Source organism: Malus domestica, chromosome 03 (genome assembly GCF_042453785.1).
Source record: "Malus domestica chromosome 03, GDT2T_hap1".
NCBI lineage: Eukaryota > Viridiplantae > Streptophyta > Magnoliopsida > Rosales > Rosaceae > Malus > Malus domestica.
The window spans coordinates 29,937,704-29,962,588 of record NC_091663.1 but is presented as its reverse complement, the minus strand read 5'-3'; the positions used below and the strand labels follow the sequence as shown (position 1 = coordinate 29,962,588).

Genomic DNA, 24,885 nt, shown 5'->3' with positions numbered 1-24,885 from the left:
TCTAATAAAGTCATTTGGTGTGGGATGAATGTACTCTGGAACTCAGAGATAACATGCGTACAGAAGCACTCTCTTGAGCCTATTGACATTAAACAAACCCATTAGCTTAAACTCTTACACCCTCATAAGCAAAGAGTTATTAGAATTAGGCATTCGTAGTATGATTAAAGATATCCCCTCCCATACTATGTATCAAGACATAATACTACTAGCGTTACTCTTTAGCCATGAAGTTTGCTTGTTTTTGGAAAGGCTCATTTTGGTTTCAATTCCTAGCATCATTTTAAGAGATTTAACTCCTGCATACGCATTCAATATCTCACATATTATAAAATTTAAACAAATTCAAATAATATTTTTAAAATCACTTTAAATAATCTCATTATTTCTCTTTGATTGAATGCTAAGAATAATCCTATGTTGCAGATACCATGTGTTTATTTAAAAAATAATAATGGGGCAATATTGTTCGTCACGTAATTCCAGCATAAAAATAAGGAGAAATTACACATAGAGTATACACTTTTAATATTTAATTATATATTGAGACAACACTTTTTAAACATTTTAAAGAGAGACAAAAATTAATACATATGTAAGATGACATTATTAGTGCATTTTTTTTATGAAGTGTAAGTTACAAAAATACCCTTATATTTGAAAAGGTGGAGGCTCATAAACCTTAGCTAGGTGAGCGAGTGGAGGAGGTGCAAACTTAGAGAAGAGATAGAGAAATGACGATCCAATTCGAGAAGAACCGCAAGAAGAGAGGCATCAGCGCCGATCACGGTATAGGTAAGCACCGTAAACATCTCGAAGGTCACGGTAACACTGGAGGCATGCACCATCACCAGATCCGGGGTATTTCAATAAAATTGGTATGATATACTTTCACAAGCTTTGCTGAAAGTTTTTACTGCCCCATCGTCAACGTCGACAAGCTCTGGTCGCTCCTCCCCTAGGAGGCTAAGGACAATGCGCTGCTCATCGATGGGACGCCGTACGACTTCTTCAAGGTCTGGGAAAGGGTGTGTTGCCACAACACCAACCCGTTGCTGAGATTATCATCATCCTACTTCCAAGGAGATAGAGTTGGAGATCAAACGGACCTAGAAGGGGCAGGATGTGTTGAAATCGATTCTAAATAGAGCGATACAGGTTGTGTTTGGATCAAAACTTGAACTTTGGGCTCAAGAAAGGAGTTGGCCCAAAAGGAGGCCCGAAAGAAAGATAGCCGAAGCCCAGTCGAAGCCCAAAAGGCAGGGAAAGGCCTTTTTTGACTTGGTGCAGTTCATGAAGACCACTTGCTTGCCTACCCAAAGGCCAAGTGGTGTAGACTGATCAGCTACACAGCCCATAAAGTACTTTATGGTGGCATTACATGTAAAATAGCTGATGAGTCATCACCCTCAAACCGCATTCGGGCAAAGTTGCTGCTACCAAAGGCCAAGCCGAGTTGTCTATATAAGAAGAAAGAAAATCAAGGATTAAGGACACTCAATCAAACAAACAAATGCAGACACTCAATCAAACAAACAAATGCAAACACTCAATCAAACAAACAAATGCAAGCACAAACTCTGCTCAAGCCAGATTTGCCTTTAAAACAAAGCTGTAGTCAGCCTTCATCCCTTTCGGGACAAGCCTTCATCCCTTTCGGGATAACCCTCTCTTCAACCTTTTGTAATAGCTCTGCTACCTTGTTCAAACTTGCTGTAGTATCGATTCATCTTTTGTAATCTCTCTCTACCACTATAAGCTTTCAGACCTTTGACAAAACTACAAAGATAGGAACCTGCAAGACGAGCAACCTTACCCGATAAGGTTTAACCTTGCCCGACCTTCTTTGCTTTGGTTTGTCTTTTCAATATGTTGTATACTTCCAGTTATATGCAAGTTATTTCTAGCAACATGATTATTAAGAGGCTTTCTCAGTACTTGAATCCGATTTGAATATATCGTCAGTGTTCAAACCAGATCCAAGTCCTAAGCCCTCGGGCATGTAAATCTGATCAGTTAAAAGTCCTTGGCCTCAAGGCATAAAAAAAAACCTTAGGTGGACTTAACCCATCCACGACAGTCCTTGATAAACAAGAAGTCCGAAGTTACTTGGGGCGCAAGTAATCAACCTACCTTCTAGTTTTCTTTCTATTATATCATGATTATCATAGAACGCTTGAGTATGGGATGGATTCTAATGGAAAGCCTCAAGGCCTACACCTAAGGCCCCACAAAGGCATCCATTTGGATTCATTCCGTTCAGCGATCTAAAGAGTCTAAGTATAAGAATGAACTCTGATAAAAGCCTCAAGGCCTACACCTAAGGCCCCACAAAGGCACCTATTTGGGTTCATTCTACTTCTTGGATTCGGGTAATCAGAAGTATAATAGTTAGAAAACTCCCACAATCACGAGAATAAATATGATGTGTTCGAGCACTGGTTTAGTTATTTATGGGAAGCCTCAAGGCCTACACCTAAGGCCCCACAAAGGCACCTGTTATAACTAACACGGTTTCTTGAATACATACATATATATAACTAAAGCACGACAACCATTTTACATCTGTCATGCTAAAGATGGCAGTGGCACACCTGAGCACCTAAATGTTAACCTTGATTGTGAGTCTCAAGGCCTACACCTAAGGCCCCACAAAGGCACCTCTCAAAGTTAACGCTGTCATTCTCTTTCAGCCTTACCCGAAGAGTCTTGCCCGAAGAGTCTTGCCCAACGAGACTTGCCCGACAACGCCCGAAAACGAAGCAGAAGCCCGACAGCAGCCCTCAACCGGCGCGAACCTCCAAGGGAGCTGTGTGCTCATCGGCCAGGAAACATCCCCGACGGAAATTCCTACCACGAACAGGTTGGAGAGAAAGTAGCACTCTCCTAAAACCCATGTGTTTTCTTTGAATTTTATGTTGGGATGGCTCTTCACCTTGAAAAGTGTGGCTTTATATCAATGAGGTAAAAATTCATCTGAGTTTTGTGTATTTTTTTTTTCAATATTTTATGACTGTTAAATTTTGAAGTTTTTTTTAGATGGGTTTCTAATTGGTGGTGTAGGCAGCGTCCGAGCTGATAAAGATTGTAGTGAGCCAATTCTGGAGCAATACAGAATTGGAAAGAAATTCATGAGAAAAAAGGATAGGGTGGACGATGGAAATCCTGGAGAATGCTCTATCCACAGGTAATTTAAAAGTGATATAGTATTAAATATATAGACAAGTGATCTCAAACTTATGTAATTAGTTAGCCTTTTCATATATACTTGGAATTACATTAATAACTAGTTAATTAATTATTTGAAGTCCACCTTAATTTTTCACGTTAGAAGGGAAAGGCCATATGACCTCTGCAATGTTTGAGTTGTCTTTTTTCGTAGAGGGAACTATTGCCAAAATAATCTCATGAGAAGTATAAGAAGTATCAGAAGAAATTCATGAGAAGAATGATAAGGTGGAGGATAGAAATACTAAAGAGTACTTTATGCACGTGTAATTTAAAAGTGGTACAAGTGATCTCAAAACCTTCCATATGTAGGTTAGTTTTTCATATATACTTTAGTTTTTCGTATAGGGTTGTTCCATTCATTTAATGGTTGAGAAAAAAGGTTGTCACTTTTGAGAATTCTAGTTTATAGGATTGTTTCATTTAATGATTGAGAAAAAGATTGTCTTTTTTGAATTCTTCGTACTTGTTTGCGAAGTTAGATCATTTGAAACGTGTATTTTTTATCTTTACGTTATGAGATACTTCGTGGTTGTCTTCTAAATAATAAATAAATATTTGCAAAAATAGTCGAGGATTGATTAAACTGATTCTGCAAAAATGGTCGATGATGGGTTGAATTAATTAAGCAAAAATTGTTGAAGACTGGTCGAATTGATTTTACAAAAATGGTCGATGACGAATTAAACTGATTCTGCAAAAATGATTGAAAACTGGTTGAACTCATTCTACAAAAATAGTCGAGGACAGATTGAACTGATTCTGCAATAATGGTCGAAAACTAGTTGAATTGATTCTACAAAAATGATCGAGGTGGGTTGAACTGATTCTACAAAAGTGATCAAGGACTAATTGAACTGATTCTACAAAAATAGTCAAATACAGGTTGAACTAATTATGCAAAAATGGTCAAGGACGGGTTGAACTGATTCTGCAAAAATGGTCAAAAACAGGTTAAACTAATTTTGCAAAAATGGTCGAGGAATGGGTGAATTGGTTATGCAAAAATAGTCAAAGAAGGATTGAACTGATTGCAAATTAAAATGGTCGAAGTCAGATTGAACTAATTCTGCAAAAATGGTCGATGATTGATTGAATTGATTTTGCGAAAATGGTCGAGGATAGGTTGAACTGATTCTGCAAAAATGGGTGAAGACGGGTTGAACTGATTCTGCAAAAATGGTCGATGACGAATTGAACTGATTCTACAAAAATGATCAATGACGAGTTGAATTGATTCTAGTAATAAATGATACAAACTGAGTTTGCATATAGTTTCAGAACTGATTCGCATAGTCCAGAATGAGTAGCTTATGACACATTAATTTTGTTGGACAGGGTTGGGTTCTATGAGCCTTAGAGATATAACTGGTATTTTAGAACATTATTTCCATGTTTTTTGGTTGTGCTTTAGTTGTTTTTATGTTTTAGTCTCTCATTGACATATTTAAAAACTAATGGAGTTCCTTGAAATATAGTGAAAGTTTTTATCTCTCTATATAAAACTCCCCAAAAATAATATACCCACGTATTTATTAATATATTTTAAGAAATAATTGCTTATATATTTTAAAACATAAAATAAATACATGTAATTAGCATGAGTATATTCAGCAAAAAATTGGTTTAAACATCAATCTATCACCGATTTAAAGACTTCGTTGCGACATGCTAATATGCTTTTTGCCTAAGTCAATCAATTTATGCAACTGATCACAGATATGTCAATTATTTCAGATGTTCTTTATATGACGAGAGGCAATAAGGGATAGAAATGCTATATTTTCATTTCACAAAACAATAAGATTACATCTTAGGTGTATATATACTAATAACACACCCACTTGTGCTGCCAACTAATTACATCATCAATTAACCTAATCACAACAATAACTAACTAAACATCAGCTAATTATAAGGGTTGTTTTAACCACCTTATAACAAACTCATTCATTTACAATTTTACCTTTATTATCCCCCTTCAAACCGAGCGAAGGTAGCCGAAGAGAAAGTTTGCTTTTGAGGAACATAAATCTTTGCTTGGACAATGCCTTAGTACATAAATCAGCAACTTGATCCTGCGTGCAAACAAACAGGACCTTGACTTGGTTGGCAAGCACTTGTTCACGAATGTAATGAAAATCAATGGCCACATGCTTAGTCCGTGCATGAAAAACCGGATTTCTAGCTAATGAAATGGCTAAAATATTATCACATCAAAGTTGTGGACAAGAAGGAAGAACAAGGCCAACATAAACTAAGAGCTTGCAGATCCATGTCAACTCAATTGCAGTGTTGGCAAGAGATCGATATTCAGCTTATGTGTATGAGTGAGCCATAGTTGGTTGCTTCTTTGCACTCCAGCTAACGATAGTCACCTAGGTAGATACAAAAACCACCAGTAGATCGACAATCAATAATGCATCCTGCCCAATCGGCATATGAGAAAGCAATGAGAGTGAGAAGTTTCTAGCACTTTGGAAACCATAAACCAAGAGACACTGTGCCTTTGAGATATCGAAGAATACGCTTGCCAACCTGAAAGTGAGATTGTCGTGGATGCTACATGAATTGACATACCAAATTCACAACAAATGATAAATCTGGCCTGATCCAAGTTAAATACTGAAGTGCACTAACCAAGGACCTATACTCTATAGAATTAGCATGCAGGAGAGACTTATGATCCAGTTTCATGGTGCTAAGAGGTGTAACACAAGGCTTGGAATCTTTCATGTGAGTCTTGGTGAGAAGATCTAAGATATATTTTTGCTGGGATAGGAATATACCAGATGAGGATCGATGAACTTCAATACCGAGAAAGTAATGAAGTGGACTAAGATCCTTAACATCAAATAAACCACTAAGCTGAGAAATAAAACCTTGACATAGTTGAGCATTAGGGTCAATGACAATAATGTCATCAACACTGTAAGGCAATGGTTAACTTCTCATACCAGGCCCTGGGGGCTTGCTTCAACCCATGTAAAGATTTGTGTAAAACACAGACATGATAAGGTTTTGTAGGATCTTCAAACTCAGATGGTTGTATCATGAATACAGATTCAATTAAGTTGCCATGCAAAAATGCATTGCTAACATCAGGTTTGTTGAGAAACCAATCAAATTTAACAGCCATGGTGAAGAACAGTCTTATAGTGACAAGCTTAACAGCTGGACTAAAAATCTCAGTGCAATAAAGACCTTGTTGCTAATGAAAACCTTTTGCAACAAGTCTGGCTTTGTACCTGTCAATGGTACCATCATGTTTGCTTTTAATCCGAAATACCCATTTTGCACCAACGAAGTTTTGAGAAGACTTAGCAGGAACAAGAGACTAGGTTCCTGTTTGAATGAGAGCATTGAATTCCTCCTGCATAGCTTTCCTCCAATAAGGGAATTGAAGGGCCTGAAGGTAAGGTGTTGGTGTGTAATCTGGGAATAGATTAGAAGGGAAATGATGTTTGGTTTCCTAAAGAGTTTTAGGTTTAAAGATACCAGATTTTGATCTGGTTTGCATAGAATGAATATTGATAGGCAATGTAGGTTGAGTAATGATAAGAGGAACATAAATAGTAGGAGGAACTGGAGGTGGATTTGGTGATGAGGAAAATGTAAGGATAGGTGAGGATGAGGGTGGAGATGTAGTAGGAGGTGGAGGATTAAGAGAATGAGTGATAGGAGAAAAGGTTAAGGTATTAGGAATGGTGTTATGGTGTTGTAATGTAGGGGAACAAGTACTGGACTGAGAGTGTTAAATGAATTCCTTCTGAGAAAAAGGAAAAGTGGCTTCATTAAAGATCACAAGTCTCGAGAGGTATAAACGACTAGTGAGAGGATCAAGACACTTATAACCTTTATGATTCAAGCTATAGCCCAAGAAGATGCATGCCTTGCTTTTGGGATCAAGCTTGGAACTGGTATAAGGCTTCAACCATGGAAATCACCTACAACCAAATATTTTCAGAGATGTGTAGTCTGGTACTCTACCAAATAACAATTCCCAATGAGATGATTTAGTTGTTGTTGGTGTTCTGTTGATAAGATAGATGGTTGTAGCAAATGCATCATCCCAATAAGACTAAGGGACCTTGGATGCTGCTAGAAGATTGTGAGCAGTTTCAACAAGGTGCATGTGCTTGCGCTCAGCACAACCATTTTGTTCTGGTGTGTGCGAGCAACTAAACTGATGTGATATGCTATGTTGTTGAAGATAACTAATCAATTTAGAACTCAAAAATTCCCCACCAGAATCAAATTGTAGAGTTACAATTTTAGAACTAAGGAAATTTTCAACCAAAGCTTTAAAGGTGACAAAAGTATCAAAGACATCAAACTTGGATTTAAGAGGAAATAACCAAGTATATTTTGTATGTCATCAACAAATATGATGTAATATCGATATCCATTGACAAATAGTAGTGGTACAGGACCCCATACATCAGTGTGCAGAAGCTCAAGGGACTTGCTTGAAGTACTAGATACAGAGCAAATGACAACTTGGAACATTTTCCTAGGGCATAACTAGAACACACAAATTTAGGTAAAGAGTTGGAAACTGAAATACAAGACTTAGATGCTAGCTTATTTAGTATTTTGAATGCAGGATGGCCCAATCGTTGATGCCAGGTATCCTGTGAAGCTTTAGTATATGATGCAAATGCCTGTTAACGGCTAGTAAATGGAGAAGCATGAAAATGATAAAATACAGCTCTCACAGGACCTTTAAAGAGCGTTTTCTTCGAAGAAAGGTCCTTCACAATGAAGTGAAAAGGGTACAAGTGAATAGAGCACCAGTTATCAAGTATGAACTAATTTGCAGAAATCAAATCTTGCTTAAGATGAGAAACATGCAGAACATTCTTGAGAGCAAAACAATGAGAGGCAGTGTTAAATGTAGAAGAGCCAGAGTTAAGTATAGGTAAACATTTTCCATCACCAACATAAACTTGTTCAGGTTCATTGTAGGGCTCATGATTTTGCAAATTTGTGTAGAAGTTAGTCATGTGCGAGCTAGCAACAGAATCAAACAACCATGTGGGAGAAGTAGTTGCATTGTATGCATTTTGAGAATTCTTGGTACTAAAATGCGGATTTATGTGTTGTCAACACTCTGCAGCTTCATGGTCCATATGACAGCAAATTTGGCAAGAGATCTTTCTGTTTGAATTGTTGTAGTGAGAATGAGAACCACGATTGTATCGTTAATTGCCTTGATTTCCACGATTGAATCCTTGATTACCTTGAGACCCTTGGTAATTCCTCTGAGTGCCATGAGTGTTGGAATTCCGAGGGTTGAAGAAATTGCCATGATGCTGAGAACTATAGGAATTCGAGTTGAATCCATTATGAGTAAAGAAAGCTTGAGAACCAAAATCACCAATTGGTGTGGGAAGAAGACCAGCATAAGAATTAAAAGCTTGAATTGGTGCTGGCGGAGATGTTTTCTAGCAAGTAGTCAACTGCAATTCTTTAGTCAAGAGTAGGCCATGAAGTTCATCAATGGTGGTGGAACCAATTCTAAATTGAACAGCATTAATGAATGATTCATACTCAGAGGGCAGACCATGTAGAATTACAGAGATCAACTCAGAGTCTTCAATTTGAGCTCCAGCATTGGCTAGGGCATCAGCAATTTCTTCAATCTGTTGAAGATAGATAGTAGTCATAAAATCGCCCTTCGTGATGGTGCGAAGATGAGAATGAAGCTCCTGTATGTGCGATTGTGATGCAGTAGCCAAACGTGATTCCCGTTTCGACCATAGCTCCCTGGCCGAATTAACACCAATAGTGTAAGGAATGAGAGCATATAATTGATCCAGATCAAGATGTTCTTATCATTCTCATACCACATAACGTACTACAGATTCAGAGTGGCGGTGCAATTTCCAGATGAGTCAAGAAGAAATTTCGATGAAGCAGACATCTTGCCATCAATGATTCCAATGAGATTATACTGACGGAAAATCAGAGCTAACAAGGCACTCAAGGTCAAGTAGTTTGTTGTTATGAGCTTAATCGGAACCATAGATCCAATGTTCTGGATCGTAATGAAAGCAGAAATTGCAGAATTAGGGTTAGAAATTGTATCAAGAATTGGATGAATAGGAGACTCCGATTCTGAAGAATGAGATGCAGAGGTTGCCATAGCTGGAAGAAGAAGCAGATCTCACGATCAAAAGCTTGGAAGCGATCGATTGATTGGAGAAGATGAAGAAGCTGAAGCGGTGATCGAAGAAGATGAAGAAGATAAGGCGGTGCAGAGAGAAGCGGAAAAAGGGGATTGAAAATTTGTCATGAGACTTTAGGCAGTTGATACCATGATAGAAATGATATATTTTCATTTCACAAAATAATAAGATTACATCCTAGGTGTATATATACTAATAACACACCCACCTGTGCTGCCAACTAATCACAACAATAACTAACTAAACATCAGCTAATTATAAGGGTTGTTTTAACAACCTTATAACAAACTCATTCATTTACAATTTTACCCTTATTAATAAGTTCTACAAGGTCACAACTTTGATTCTTGGTGGCAGTCAAGGTTTAGCGTTATAAGTTACATTAGGGTTTCGCTTAAATGTTGTCATGTGCATGGTTTTCTTTTTTGGGTATTACTTGGCATCGTAAATTTCTATAGACGTCTTGATGTATGATTAAAACCTATCTAATGAAATATCGTTTCTTAAAAATAGAAAAATTAAAAAAAAAAACCTTAATCCTTAAAAGATGATGCCCTTTTTTTTATAGAAACGATTCAATGTTGATTTACTTATGCAGCAGGTCGAAATTTTTAATTAAAATAAAGATTTACCAATGCAAAAGAAAAATAACCCAAATTCATAATAATTAATACCCAAAAAAAAATTAAAATGAAGACGAAGACAGGTATTGCTATGGTCAAGTTGAAAGTGGCTGTTTTCTATGTATGCCTCACAATATTCACGTTTATAGCAGCGAAATGAAGTGATGCGGATGAGCTAGCTTGCATTTACATATGGAGTTGAAAATCTTCAGCTACAGACTGAACATGTAGAGTTAAGCAACAATGTAATCATCGATCGATCCCAATTAATCATCAATTTGAAAATTATGAAAATCGTCAAATTAAAATGTTTACTAGTACTCCCCTTGTTAACTATTACAGTATTGAATTAGAGAGTCAAAATGTTGGTGTTAAAGGATGCATACAGCTAGCAAACGGATAAGATTGGCTAAAAAAGTCTAACATATGTATGAGTTCTTCATTACTTAGAATAGAACAACCACTTAGAATACCGAAACAGTTATTTACTAAGTCCCCCTTTGGCGGAGAAGGGTGGATCGTTTTACTGATAATATCTTCAGGGCCGAAATGGAGTCATTGATCTGGATTTGAACTTTGGATGTCAATAAAATCCCAAAGCAATATGAAACTGTATGTCTAATCTGTTGGGAGCAGCCTCTCCATAAATAGGGGTAAGGCTAGCCGACATTCACCTCTCCCAGACCCTGCGTAAAGCGGGAGCCTTGTGCACTGGGTACGACCTTTTATGTCTAATCTGGTTAAGTTTTTGAAGTTAAATATTTAAGCGAAGGTACAAACTAATTGAACAATTTTTTTTTTCTCTCTCTCTCTCTCTCTCTCTCTCTTAATGATGGGATCTAAATTCAAAATCTATTAATTTTAGTCGTCAAGGTAGCTTGTTTGGAACAATAAACCTATAAAATAATTGCATGCTATAGTCTCGTTTTGTCTAGAGGATTGGATTGGAATGGATAACCTTCTCAATTCAAGGCATATTGAGAAAATGGCGATTAGATCGACATGAGATGGGGATTAGACATGAGAAAATCTTCTCCACTCTAATCCCTTTCAGTAAAGTAGGCCACAATAGGATGATATTTTTCCAAGCACTACTACTATGGAGCTGGATTCTATTAATACCATTTTTGACAAATTAACATATGGTAATCATGTATTGGACTGGTTGTCACATCTTACTACGCTTTAATCCTTTTCCCTTTAACAAAATATCTACTCGTGTGTATTTGTACATTTTCTATTGGCTAGGACCATTTGGTTTCGTATCTACAAATCAAGTCTATGTATGTGTCCTCTCTTGATTAGTAGCCAAAATAACTAAAAGTGGTAAAGAATATACGACTCAGATTTTTATAAATCATATATGCGTGGCATTTAGAATGGGGTGTTCAATAACTTAAAAGGAAAAAAAAAAAAACTATTAAGATAATGCTTGATAAAGATTTTCATAAATCACACTTTTCTTAAGCATTTTGCACGCTTTTTTTTTATTTATTTATTTATGATCATCGGATTAATTAAATCAAACAAAAGCAATGAACATAGTTAAACATAAGGCTATCTCCAAGGGGGGTGGAAAACAAAAACCCAAAATTTAGGCCAAAAACATCTCCAAAGGATGTATTTTCCACGTGGGCCTCACGCAACAGATGCATTAGACTAGATAGATTGTTTGCGGATGAACGCACAAAACTCATTCCTTTTATGATCCAAATTATTGAGTCGTTGCCAATGGCTTGCACAAGTTCCTGGTTTTGATCCATTGTGACACGACTAGCTACATCAGTTTCCAACGGTTGTGATCCAAAGACTCAAATCCAATTTAATCAATTTTAACATAAGCTTAAATTTAAATCTAATAGTCAAATAATAATATTAATTAATCCAAATCAGATCAACACCAAAAATCTTCTGAAACTCTATAAGTACTCCTTCATTTGTTCACTAATTGATATATTTTCTCAACCAATTTTTTTTTCTTCAGAATTTGATTTTTTTTACATCAAAATGTTTGTAAAAATAAAACAAGATAGCTTATACAAAAACTAATTCTAAAATTATTAGCAAAAAAAGAATTTAACAAAATAAAAAAAATTAACAAATTATAAAATTGGGAATAGAAATTATAGGTCGCTTACCGTCTGAGGAAAAAACCAACTAACTTCAAACTTATGACTAGTTAAAAATAAGGGGCTCAATTCTGGGAGTTTAGATGCTTGAGTTCGAGAAGATCTAATTATGTAAAAAACTAAAAATGATAAGTTTATCATTTCAAATGACAAATTATTCTGCCGTAAAAAATTATCATAATTTGATATATGATTATGCTTGAAATTACAATTTTGCAAGTGTGTCAATGTCACAACATTAAGATGGAAATATGCCATAAACAAAAAAGTTTTGGTCAAATCTATCAAAATCAAATTTTGAAGCGAACAATTATTAAGCATTGTGGTTCAAAGCTCAAGTTCAAGTCTTTGAAGCAAAAACTAAAAAGTAGGTACCGAATCTTTGTTTCGCATGACAAGTTTTATGCCTTTTTTCAAAGCCAAAGCGGTCCAAACCATTCAGCTGCCGCCATCTAGCACCCGCACGTGGCAGAAATCAAAGTCCCCAAACTTCAAATCTAACTTAACACCCTATTGACCCACATTTGCACGTAGCCTTGTAAACTTGCCATTTTATTTGGATCAGGATCCTCTCTTAAGCAAAGGGTGAGAATCCTCCTGACCAAGCTGATCGGATCATTGAAATTTTATCCAATGGTTACAAAAAGAAGACATTTTTAAAAATTATAATAATTGTAACCGTTGGATAAAATTTCAACGACCCTATAAATTTAGTCAGGAAGATCCTCACCCCTTGCTCTCCTATCCTGATTCATTTTATTTTACACAAAAAACATCGATTCCTACTTGTACTTGTCAAAACTGGATTCCCGCATACACCACATGTGATATATTAATCTTAAACCTCCTCTACGTGCCCCCATTTGACCCACGAAATATATTGTTGTTAGATGCCACGTTTGTAGTAAGTAGAAATTCGAAATATATCAAGACCTTTCTGCAGTCCTTTCCACCTCTCAAATCTTGACCAGGCCACATCATCAATTTAACAAATTCCCAATATAATTCAAATTAAATAAATCACAGAATAAAAAGTCATAACCCATGTATTTAAAAATGCCGTCATATCATACTTGAAAGTTAGCTGTTAGTGATTGATGAGTGAAAGAAACCATAATTCCTCACCTACCACACACGCACACGCACACGCACACGCACATCCAAAAGAACATTATTAAAAAGAAGAAAATTTTAACGAAAAGTTCCTGATACTGTTTATTTTAACGAAAAATCATATTTTTATTCTAAAAAGTCAATCATGGTACTATTCACTTACAATACATTTTTGTTATTTTCGTTAAAACTCAAAGTTTTCAAGCCATTTTCATTAATGTTCCTTAAAAAGAAATCAATAATCTGAACAACAAATACAACACTTTAATGGTTTTTTTTTAACAAGTCAGATATTATCTATTGTAAAGGTGAAGAAGTGTGCTAATTCTCTAAATAAGCTAGTAATAATATAATTCAAATTTACATTTGGTGAGAAGCGTACCTAAAACTTCTCATTTACAAGTAAAGAGAAATACCACTAGACAATAGTACTAAGTGGCAGTACTTTAATGGCTAAAAAATTTAGATTATACAAAAAATTTATTTCAGTTAGAATTCTGAGAAATGTTTATGAAGAATCTCACTTTTTAGAGAATGTCGTTAAATTAAATTAAATTAAACTGTGAAGTGTCGGATAATTTATAAAGAATCTAACCTACAAAAAGTCTCTCTAGCAGGTGTAATTCTCAATAGTTTACTTCTTTGATTTTTAGTAAATATAATAATTTACTAAAATTTAACGGTTAAAAAGGAATAGTATACCAATAAAATTCCCAACGTAACCCAAATTTCTTATGTTATGCCACCTCGACGACACCATCACACCTTTTTTTTGGTTGGGATCAGAATACACAATGCTACATTATGTATTATTATACAAATAATAAGACATTTGTGTCAAAAAATTAATAATTTTAAAAATAAAATGTTTCACCGCTTATATAAAAATATGTGATATATATTTCGATCATAATGAAAAATTTATCTTATCAATCCTTCCATCTTTTGACAAAATACCTGCCTAACTTGGCTCCAATCTGTCCACGTGTCGGCACGTGTCCCTTGCTTCCTACGCCGACCTTGGGGGGTTAAAGCACGCATGGAAAACGCCTCGCAGACTTTCGATAGAGCTGCGAAGATCCGCCTTTCGCGCCAAATTTTTTTTTTCATCTCGCCTTCTTCTGACACGCGTCCGGTTACGGGATGAGTTACTACAGTAATATTCTGACGGTTCATGCACCGAAACCTCTCGGAACCTTACTCGTTATCGGATAAGGTCGGCCGCAGGATAATGTCGAACTTTAAAAGGGGGCGCGTGGCAGCTTTTAAACGGTGTGAAACTCTAGTGGGCCCCAACCATCCTGCAGCACGACAAATGGAACGTATTTATCCCCCTTCCCTGCTCCGCTATATATATAACCGCCATATCTCGGAAATCGAAAAAAAAAGAAAAAGAAATAATATTTGGGGATTTGGAAACTTCAGAAATTTCAAATCTCTCTCTCCCCTCTGTTTCAACTTCTCTTTCTCTCGAATCTTCCCGATCCAGTTTCGAGCTCGGAAATTTGTCACCGGAATAATGGGTGTGCCGGAAACCGACCCTCTTTCTCAGCTGAGCCTGCCGCCGGGGTTTCGATTCTATCCGACGGACGAGGAGCTTCTGGTTCAGTACCTCTGCCGCAAGGTTGCTGGGTACCAATTCAATCTGCAAATAATTGCTGAAATCGATCTTTACAAGTTTGATCCTTGGGTTTTACCAAGTAAGAACCAGAATCCAATTTTTAATTTTACTGTTTTATCAGCACCCACTTTTGAAATGTTTAACGTGGTGGTAAATTGAACTAAATTCGATGTTGGTTTTGCAGGCAAAGCGATATTTGGGGAAAAAGAATGGTACTTTTTCAGTCCGAGGGACCGGAAATACCCAAATGGGTCGCGACCCAATCGGGTTGCTGGGACCGGGTACTGGAAGGCAACTGGAACTGATAAGGTTATTACAACTGAAGGTAGAAAAGTTGGGATTAAAAAAGCACTTGTTTTCTATGTGGGAAAAGCCCCAAAAGGCACCAAGACCAACTGGATTATGCACGAGTATCGCCTCATCGAGCCCTCTCGCAAAAATGGCAGCTCCAAGGTAAATATTTAATTTAATTCGTGTTTTGTTGTATTTTATTAAATTATTCAAGTGATTGCTTTTTAAAATTTATTTCGATTGAAATTCTAAACTAAATTTTGGATTGCAGTTGGATGAATGGGTTTTGTGTCGTATTTACAAGAAGAGCAGCAGCTCAGCAGCGGCTGCGGCAGCGGCAGCACAGAAGCCCGTTACGAGCGTTTCGAGCAAAGAGCACAGCAACGGCTCGTCGTCATCGTGCTCTTCTCAGCTCGACGACGTGCTCGAGTGGTTGCCGGATATTGACGATCGGAACTTCACCCTGCCCCGGATAAACTCGCTCAAGACGCTGCTGCAGCAGCAGGAGGACAGCAAGATTAATTTTCAGAACACCGGTTCCGGGAATTTCGACTGGGCGACTCTCGCCGGGCTCAACTCGGCGCCAGAACTCAATCTCAATAATCAGACTCAGCAAGGCCAAGGACAAATGAATTTCAATTTCAATAACAATGACGTGCCTCCCTTCAACCCCACCTCTCTGCCACGTGGAATGGCCGCCGGAGAGTTTGGGAAGACGGCGGAGGAGGAGGTGCAGAGCGGACTCAGAACTCAGCGGGTGGATAACTCCAACTTCTTCCAGCAACACTCTCAGAACGTTTGTTACCCGGTCCGGCCCAGCGGGTTCGGGCATTGGCAGTAAAGGCAAAAGCCAGAAGTCGAAAATAAATGGAAGCAGCAAAGGACCGAGGCCCGAGGGAGTGCATTTGGGTAGAAAATCCACGTAGGAGTGCATTTCTGTAAATAATTTGGATTTTTTGGGCTAACATTTTGGGGTTAAATTATAAAAAAAAAGTCTGGGAGGGGGTGGCATGAAAAAAGTGGATGGAGATTTGTCCGTTGTTTTTGCTAGTTTGAGGCCGCAGATTCAACCAACTCGAAACAAAGAATCTTTGTATAACAAATTACGGCAGTTAGAATGTAATATCCAGTTGTCAGAGAAAAACCGGTCAAAATTTGCAGCTTCTGCCATTCATGGGAAATAGTATTCTTTCAAAAGTCAAATTCTAACGGTGATTGTTGATTTGTCACCAAATCAAATTATAATTGCGTCATCCTATTCTTTTTAACTTTCAACTCAATCCTCGTCCTAAAGCGTCTCTTTTTAGTCTAGCTTAATTTAATTTTGCTTTTTTTAATGTAATCTTAGCTTAAGTCTATCTTGGAGCAGAAATACCATTTGTAACATAAGAAATGAACGCTAATATTACAAAATCGTCCAATTATTATGTATGTTCAGGATAAGTGGCTTTAAAGCATCTCCAAATGAGATGTTAATATGTCTAAATTAGTAATAACAGTACAACAACAACAAAGCCTTTTCCCACTAAGTGGGGTCGGCTATATGAATCCTAGAACGCCATTGCGTTCGGTTTTGTGTCATGTCCTCCGTTAGATCCAAGTACTCTAAGTCTTTTCTTAGAGTCTCTTCCAAAGTTTTCCTAGGTCTTCCTCTACCCCTTCGGCCCTGAACCTCTGTCCCGTAGTCACATCTTCGAACCGGAGCGTCAGTCGGCCTTCTTTGCACATGTCCAAATCACCGGAGCCGATTTTCTCTCATCTTTCCTACAATTTCGGCTACTCCTACTTTACCTCGGATATCCTCATTCCCAATCTTATCCTTTCTCGTGTGCCCACACATCCCACGAAGCATCCTCATCTCCGCTACACCCATTTTGTGTACGTGTTGATGCTTCACCGCCCAACATTCTGTGCCATACAACATTGCTGGCCTTATTGCCGTCCTATAAAATTTTTCCTTGAGCTTCAGTGGCCTACGACGGTCACACAACACGCCGGATGCACTCTTACACTTCATCCATCCAGCTCGTATTCCATGGTTGAGATCTCCATCTAATTCTCCGTTCTCTTGCAAGATAGATCCTAGGTAGCGAAAACGGTCGCTTTTTGTGATCTTCGCTAGATTGCTCCGGTCATTAGTGTGGATAAGTATATAAATGGATAGAGATAGGAAAGCAAACACAAGATGTACGTGGTTCACCCAGATTGGCTACGTCCACGGAATAGAAGAGTTCTCATTAATTGTGAAGGGTTTACACAAGTACATAGGTTCAAGCTCTCCTTTAGTGAGTACAAGTGAATGACTTAGTACAAATGACATTAGGAAATATTGTGGGAGAATGATCTCGTAATCACGAAACTTCTAAGTATCGGAGTGTGGTGTCGTCTTGACTTGCCTTATCTGTCTCATAGGTAGATGTGGCATCTTCTCTGGAAGTACTCTTCCTCCATCCAGGGGTGGTATCTTTAACTGGTGGAGATGCACAAGGTAATGTATCAATTTCACTTGAAGCTTACTTGTAGTTTTAGGCTTGGTCAAGCGCGATACAAACCATGTAGTAGGAGTCCCCCAAGTCGCCGAGCTAAGGGGTCTGCTGAAAGAGGTGACAGACAAGGTAAGCAATCAGAGCTCCGACTGATTGTTCACCTTCTCCCCATCTTGCAGCAGCATGAAGGATAAAGAGAAGAAAAATGAGAAGAGATGATATGAGATACTTTTGCTTTTGAAGAAGTAAATTTCCACAGGCTTATTCTTGAACTGAGCTGGAGGGTTTTCTGGTTTCCTCCAGAGTATAAGGCCGACTGAAGAATTTGAGGGTCAAAACAAGTCCATCAAATCTAGAGTACGTTCCATCCTGCTGATATGGGATACTTTTGCTTTTGACAGAGTAATGGATGTATCGGCACGTGTGCTGTTACGTTTGTCTCCACATGCTTCCTTGTATCCTTCGCACTTGCCCTATCTGTTCCTCAAGCAGATGCGGAATCTTCCCTGGAAACATAAGATGTTGAAGATGAGTACTCGAGAGCAATGCCAGGTAAGTAATCAGGTAAGGGGTTCCAGGCAGTCAGTTCCTGGCTGGAAGCTTGATTCCAAGTGCTGACTGATTGCTCTCTTTCTCCTTGTCTTGCAGGTAAAAACAAGGCCAAAGGAAAAGACAGGGAAAAAGCATGATATGGGATACTCTTGCTTTTAACCCTGATGATATGAGATATTCTTGCTCTAGTATAGCTTGTTTGCAGAGGTATTATCGGGGGGAAAGAAAGCTGAATATTTCGAAAGGCTTCGTTGGGAGTGCCCTCTCAGATATGATGAAGGGTTGAGCATTTTTGCAGGTCTGCCTGTCCGTTGGGGATGGAGGTCGACATATATAGGAGTCTCCCTAACAACAAGTAGTAATGCTATTCCTTTACCCTGCTTGGTCATAGCACGGTAGTGGGAGCTGCCAGTTTCACATGTTTTAACTCTGTCAGAGCACTTTGAAAAAGTGGTCTGTGGTATCTGGCTCTCGAGATTCGGAGAACGATGCCTCTTCAATTTTTGAGAAAGCAATCATGCTGGGGGTCTGGCTCTCGAGATTCGGAGAGCAGTGTCTCTTCGATTTTTGAGGAAGTAATCATGTTGGGAGTCTGGCTCTCGAGATTCGGAGGGCGGTGCCTCTTCGATTTTGGAGCAAGCAATCCTGTTGGGAGTGTTGTCTCGAATGTGAGTAAAGGTTGGGCATGTTTGCTAGTCTACCTTGCCACGAAGCACAAAGGTTGACACACAGGGACTTTCCAATTATCCAGCAATGGTACTGTTCCTTTACCCTCTCTTCGCTTTTGAGAAAGTAGTCATGTTGGGAGTCTGGCTCTCGAGATTCGGAGGACGGTGCCTCTTCGATTTTGGAGCAAGCAATCTTGTTGGGAGTGTTTTCTCGAATGTGAGTAAAGGTTGGGCATGTTTGCTAGTCTACCTTGCCACGAAGCACAGAGGTTGACACACAGGGACTTTCCAATTATCCAGCAGTGGTACTGTTCCTTTACCCTTGTGGGTAATAATATGGTAGCTAGACCTTCAAAATTTATGTGTCTAAACTTTGTTAGTGCTGTTTCTTTGCTATTCTTTTACCTTTCTTGATCAGAGCGATGTAGTGGGAGCTGCAAGCTTCACGTGCTCAACTTTGGCAGAGAACTTTGGCAAAGTTATCTGTGGTACCCATGAGCTATTGTTGCGTGTGGGAAGTGGGTGATTGAACAGTAAGATTCATGTGCTTTCTACTTCACCAGAAGTCTTCGACAGAATGCCCATAATTTCTGCAAAGCTGAGTGTGCGTGTGACAAGTGCTGACAAGGCTAGAAAAGTAGGTGCCTCTTCGATTTCTGAGATCGGCCTCGTGGTCTCTGAGCAGCCCAGCTTTTGAGAAAGCGAGCGCCTCTTCGATTGATTCGGAGAACGATGCCTCATCGATTTTTGAGAAAGCAATCATGCTGGGGGTCTGGCTCTCGAAGATTCGGGGAGTAGTGTCTCTTCGATTTTTGAGAAAGTAATCATGTTGGGAGTCTGGCTCTCGAGATTCGGAGGGCGGTGCCTCTTCGATTTTGGAGCAAGCAATCTTGTTGGGAGTGTTTTCTCGAATGTGAGTAAAGGTTGGGCATATTTGCTAGTCTACCTTGCCACGAAGCACAGAGGTTGACACACAGGGACTTTCCAATTATCCAGCAATGGTACTGTTCCTTTACCCTCTCTTCGATTTTTAAGAAAGTAGTCATGTTGGGAGTCTGGCTCTCGAGATTCGGAGGACGGTGCCTCTTCGATTTTGGAGCAAGCAATCTTATTGGGAGTGTTTTCTCGAATGTGAGTAAAGGTTGGGCATGTTTGCTAGTCTACCTTGCCACGAAGCACAGAGGTTGACACACAGGGACTTTCCAATTATCCAGCAGTGGTACTGTTCCTTTACCCTTGTGGGTAATAATATGGTAGCTAGACCTTCAAAATTTATGGGTCTAAACTTTGTTAGTGCTGTTTCTTTGCTATTCTTTTACCCTTCTTGGTCAGAGCGATGTAGTGGGAGCTGCAAGCTTCACGTGCTCAACTTTGGCAGAGAACTTTGGCAAAGTTATCTGTGGTACCCATGAGCTATTGTTGCGTGTGGGAAGTGGGTGATTGAACAGTAAGATTCATGTGTTTTCTACTTCCCCAGAAGTCTTCGACAGAATGCCCATAATTTCCGCAAAACTGAGTGTGCGTGTGACAGGTGCTGACAAGGCTGGAAAAGTAGGTGCCTCTTCGATTTCTGAGATCGGCCCTCGTGGTCTCTGGGGAGCCCAGCTTTTGAGAAAGCGAGCGCCTCTTCGATTTCTGAGATCGGCCTTCGTGGTCTTTGAGCAGCCCAACTTTTGAGAAAGCAAACGCCTCTTCGATTTCTGAGATCAACCCTCGTGATCTCTAAGCAGCCCAGCTTTTGAGAAAGCAAACGCCTCTTCGATTTCTGAGCAGGCGCCTCTTCGATTTCTGAAGCTCTGTCGAGTGCAGATTTTTATAGGGGCTGGCATTAAGTTCCAAAGCACACTTGAATCTCCACCAGTAGAAGCTTCATTCTTGCACTTCTAAGATCTTGATTTGTCCGACCTCTTATCTCTTCAACACCTTTGAAAATGTCTGGCCCCTCCGACCGTCGTTTTGACTTGAACCTTGTTGAAGAGGCAGCCCCGCCTTCTCCAGACAACATATGGCGCCCATCATTCGTCTCCCCTACTGGTCCTCTTACCGTTGGGGATTCCGTGATGAAGAATGATATGACCGCTGCGGTGGTGGCCAGGAACCTTCTCACTCCCAAAGATAACAGACTACTTTCCAAACGGTCTGATGAGTTAGCTGTTAAGGATTCGCTGGCTCTCAGTGTTCAGTGTGCAGGTTCTGTGTCTAATATGGCCCAACGCCTATTTGCTCGAACCCGCCAAGTTGAATCATTGGCGGCTGAAGTGATGAGTCTCAAACAGGAGATTAGAGGGCTCAAGCATGAGAATAAACAGTTGCACCGGCTCGCACATGACTATGCTACAAACATGAAGAGGAAGCTTGACCAAATGAAGGAAACTGATGGTCAGGTTTTACTTGATCATCAGAGATTTGTGGGTTTGTTCCAAAGGCATTTATTGCCTTCGTCTTCTGGGGCTGTACCGCGTAATGAAGCTCCGAATGATCAACCTCTGATGCCTCCTCCTTCTAGGGTTTTGTCCAGTACTGAGGCTCCAAATGATCCCCCTCCGGTGCCTTCTCTTTCTGGGGCTCTACCGACTGCTGAGACTTCTCCTAAGCAACCTTTGTGAAGGCTCCCTCTTGTGTGTTTATTTTGACTCATGTATATGTACATATTTGTAGCTTATCGGGGATATCAATAAATAAGCTTTCCTTCATTTCAACGTATTGTGTTAAATACACCAAAGTCTTCTTCGCTAAGTTCTTTGAATTTTCTTTTGTTGAAGCTTGTATGTTGAAGCTTTCTGAGTGGAGCATGTAGGTTGGGGTAGTGTTCCCTTAATTTCCCGAGTGAGGAAAACTTCTCGGTTGGAGACTTGGAAAATCCAAGTCACTGAGTGGGATCGGCTATATGAATCTTAGAACGCCATTGTGCTCGATCCTGTGTCATGTCCTTCGTTAGATCCAAGTACTCTAAGTCCAAATTTGATTTTTTATGACATGGAATGACATATCTTCCTCTTGCTATCAAATTTGATGACCATCTTGAATTTTTTTCAATTGGGTAAATGGTTTGGTTCCATTTTGGTTCTTATCCCAAAATCACCAAATCAAATTAAAATAAATTTTGTTTTCGGTTTTAGTTTTACCCTAAAATCACATCGAGCCAAATCATTGTCCTCCCCCCCCCCCCTCTCCACCACAAACACAAACAAAAAAGTCCGATTACAAAGCCTCAGGCTACAACCATATCCTTTGCACTAGCCTTCGCTCAACGCTATAGATACAATAGTGACAAAATATGAATACAATAACAATTGTATATTGATAGTATATCGATAATATATAAACACAACATTGATTTGTAACATTAAGATTTAAATTGATACAATATCAAAGTATATATATTGATAACATTAACAATAAATTAAAGGTATATTCGTCAAAGGGGGCTAGAAATGGTACATTTGGAATCATTGTTCAAAGAGCATTTAGGTCTCCAACTCTGATTAAGTGATGACATTGACATTCGTCACTTCAATGGAGATTTAGGTCTAACAATATGCTGAAGGAATTCTTTTGTTCTTAACGAATAGCAGTCCAGAGAAATGGATAGCATCAAATTAAATGATGACTACTGCCCCTTCTTGTTTGCTTGTTTTGGCAACAAATCCACTGCCGTTAGATTTAGAATGTTTGCCACCTGTCTGAAAAAACTGGCTACTTACCATTCAATTCTGTGAGTGATGACCCTTATCTCTTATCTTTGAATAAATTACATCCCTTCCAAATCTCAAGTGAGGACAAGATGGATTAGACTGTACCTTAAAAAAGACCATGCATAATGCGATTAACACAAGGCTTAAAAGATAATTGTGGATTGAACTTTTTAATGCATTTCCATCACAAACAGTTTAATGTACATTCAAATTTCAATATTCGTCTCTATAGTTTATATAAATTTAATAAAAATATTTGGTTAAAAAGCTTATTGTATAGGGTTAAGTATAAGTAATTACCCAACCTTTGGAGCTCATTCTTAATTGTTCATAACCTTTTGAAACATTTCAAATAACTATCTTACGTTTTGAAAAATGAACACTTGTTAGGTTACCATCATTAAGTGATGATGTTATTACTGTTAATTGATGATGTCATTAATGTTAAATCATGGTCTGAACTAATACTGAATATAATTTTCACTAATACGTCATCTATAGAGTTTAAATCCCATAATGGACCGCTTTCAAAAAAAAAAAAAAAAAAAAAAAAAAGAATCCCATAATGGACCCTCTTCACCAAGTTTTAAACACTAACTGTCTCTAGTTAAAAGCAATTGATTTGGAGCTCTATAGACATGAGAGTGAAATCCCACTCTAATACTTGTTCTAGTGATCATTTAGCATTGATGACCTAACGGATGTCCAACTTTTAAAACATTCGGTAGTTATTTGAAATGTTTTAAATGATTAAGACCAATTTGGAATTTGCTTCTAAAAGTTGGCTAGTTATTCATATGCATTGAGTTTTTCTTGTATGCACTAGACGAGACATGCAAGTTACATACAGGCAGTGTCCTAAAATTGGGGAGGGACTAGGCAACCGCCTAGGTGGTCTAGTTGGTCTAGGCAATTTAGGCAGCACATTAGGCGGTTCCAAGTATATTTTTTTAAAATTAATTAATTAGGTAATTAAGTTTTTCTAATTAACGAGTTAATTGGTTATTGAAATAGAATTATGAGGTTTTTGAATTATAATTTTAATTGTAATAGACATTTATTTATATAACATAATATATTTACTTAATTCGCCTACTAAACCGTCACCTAGCTATAACTTATTGTCTTGTAGAACATGCATACAGGTGGCACGTCAAATAAAGCTTCTTGCAGATTGCAAAAGGTAACACGTGTACAAACAATAAGAAGGCCAAGTGAACCCTCTAATTTGCTCTGGTGTAAATTTCCACGTTGAGACTTGAGGGACCACCCCTTCATTGAATGAGCGAAAGTTGTAGGTCAAGTAGTTCCTCATCAGAAGAAAGAAACTCCTTTTCACAGTGCGTATTCTTTACCAAACTCGGATGCCAATGATAAAGAATACGCACTGAAAAAAAGGAGTTTCTTTCGCACCATCTTTCCCACCTAACACAAGGGCGAAGCCTCTTATCCACTACCTATGCTCCAGATCCGCGCCACCCAGCCAGGCAGCCACCCCATCGATCGTTCGACTAGTCGACCCACGCCTTTCTGTTGGACCCTTTGATCCTCCACCCCGGAGATGGATCCCATTCGGATCCAAGCTGTGGGGATTCTAAGGATCCTTACATTCTAACCATTTATCGTACATCGTGCGGTCAGAAATCATTTTGAATTTATTTATTTAAAATTAAACACAAATAGTACCTAACGAAAACTGACCGCACGATGTACGATGAATGATCATAATGTATCCAGAGAGGATCCTCATTCCTCCACCCCCTCCTCATCAACTCTTCAAACTTTTGACCCGTCACCCTTGCAACCCTTTGAACCTTTTACGCCCACCCCTCCCCACCCCCATCTCTCTTCCTTCCCTAGTCCTTAGAAAAATTGATTTTTTCTTTAGAATCCACTTGGCGAAAAACAAATTGGATTAGTCGGCTCCACTTATGAGCTATATTAGCAAACTAACAAACATTTGAACCTAACAAAGATTTGGATGGAATTCAAATGGAAGGACAACATTAATGCATGGAACACATTGATTGATGTTGGAACTGAGAGACTACCATGAGAAGTAGTTGTCAACTTTTTGTAATATAAAGGTTTTTTTTTTAATTAAGGATGTATTTTCTGCAATGCATGTGCAAAAAATGCACAAGCTCGACATTCTACACCAGTAGGCTTCTTTATTCACCTAACGTCATTCAAGAACCACATAGAAATTTTTATTTATTTTTAAAAGTTATGTGAGCTCGATATACCCATTCACTTCAAAATAGGCAACATTATTTATGTTGAAAGTA

General features: G+C 38.6%; 1 protein-coding gene and 1 long non-coding RNA gene across 2 annotated transcripts; both read left to right on the top strand.

Moving 5' to 3' along the window:
* Positions 1–704: 704 nt before the first annotated feature.
* Positions 705–3,312, top strand: LOC114824136 (uncharacterized). The gene is made up of 3 exons (XR_003772381.2): positions 705–1,158; positions 2,864–2,964; positions 3,064–3,312. It is a non-coding gene; the product is annotated as an uncharacterized lncRNA (long non-coding RNA).
* Positions 3,313–14,614: 11,302 nt separating this feature from the next.
* Positions 14,615–16,393, top strand: LOC103407991 (NAC domain-containing protein 72-like). Its single transcript, XM_008346865.4, has 3 exons — positions 14,615–14,984; positions 15,090–15,358; positions 15,468–16,393. The coding sequence occupies exons 1-3, from the start codon at positions 14,804–14,806 to the stop codon at positions 16,035–16,037; spliced, it is 1,020 nt and encodes a 339-aa protein (XP_008345087.3). The 5' UTR covers positions 14,615–14,803; the 3' UTR covers positions 16,038–16,393.
* Positions 16,394–24,885: the final 8,492 nt, after the last annotated feature.

Excerpts from the sequence above, each read along its gene's own strand:
- LOC103407991 (XM_008346865.4), top strand. The coding sequence starts at position 14,804 with ATGGGTGTGCCGGAAACCGACCCTCTTTCTCAGCTGAGCCTGCCGCCG. Across the intron at positions 14,985-15,089 it reads TGATCCTTGGGTTTTACCAA|GCAAAGCGATATTTGGGGAA; the intron begins GTAAGAACCAGA and ends TTGGTTTTGCAG. Across the intron at positions 15,359-15,467 it reads GCAAAAATGGCAGCTCCAAG|TTGGATGAATGGGTTTTGTG; the intron begins GTAAATATTTAA and ends TTTGGATTGCAG.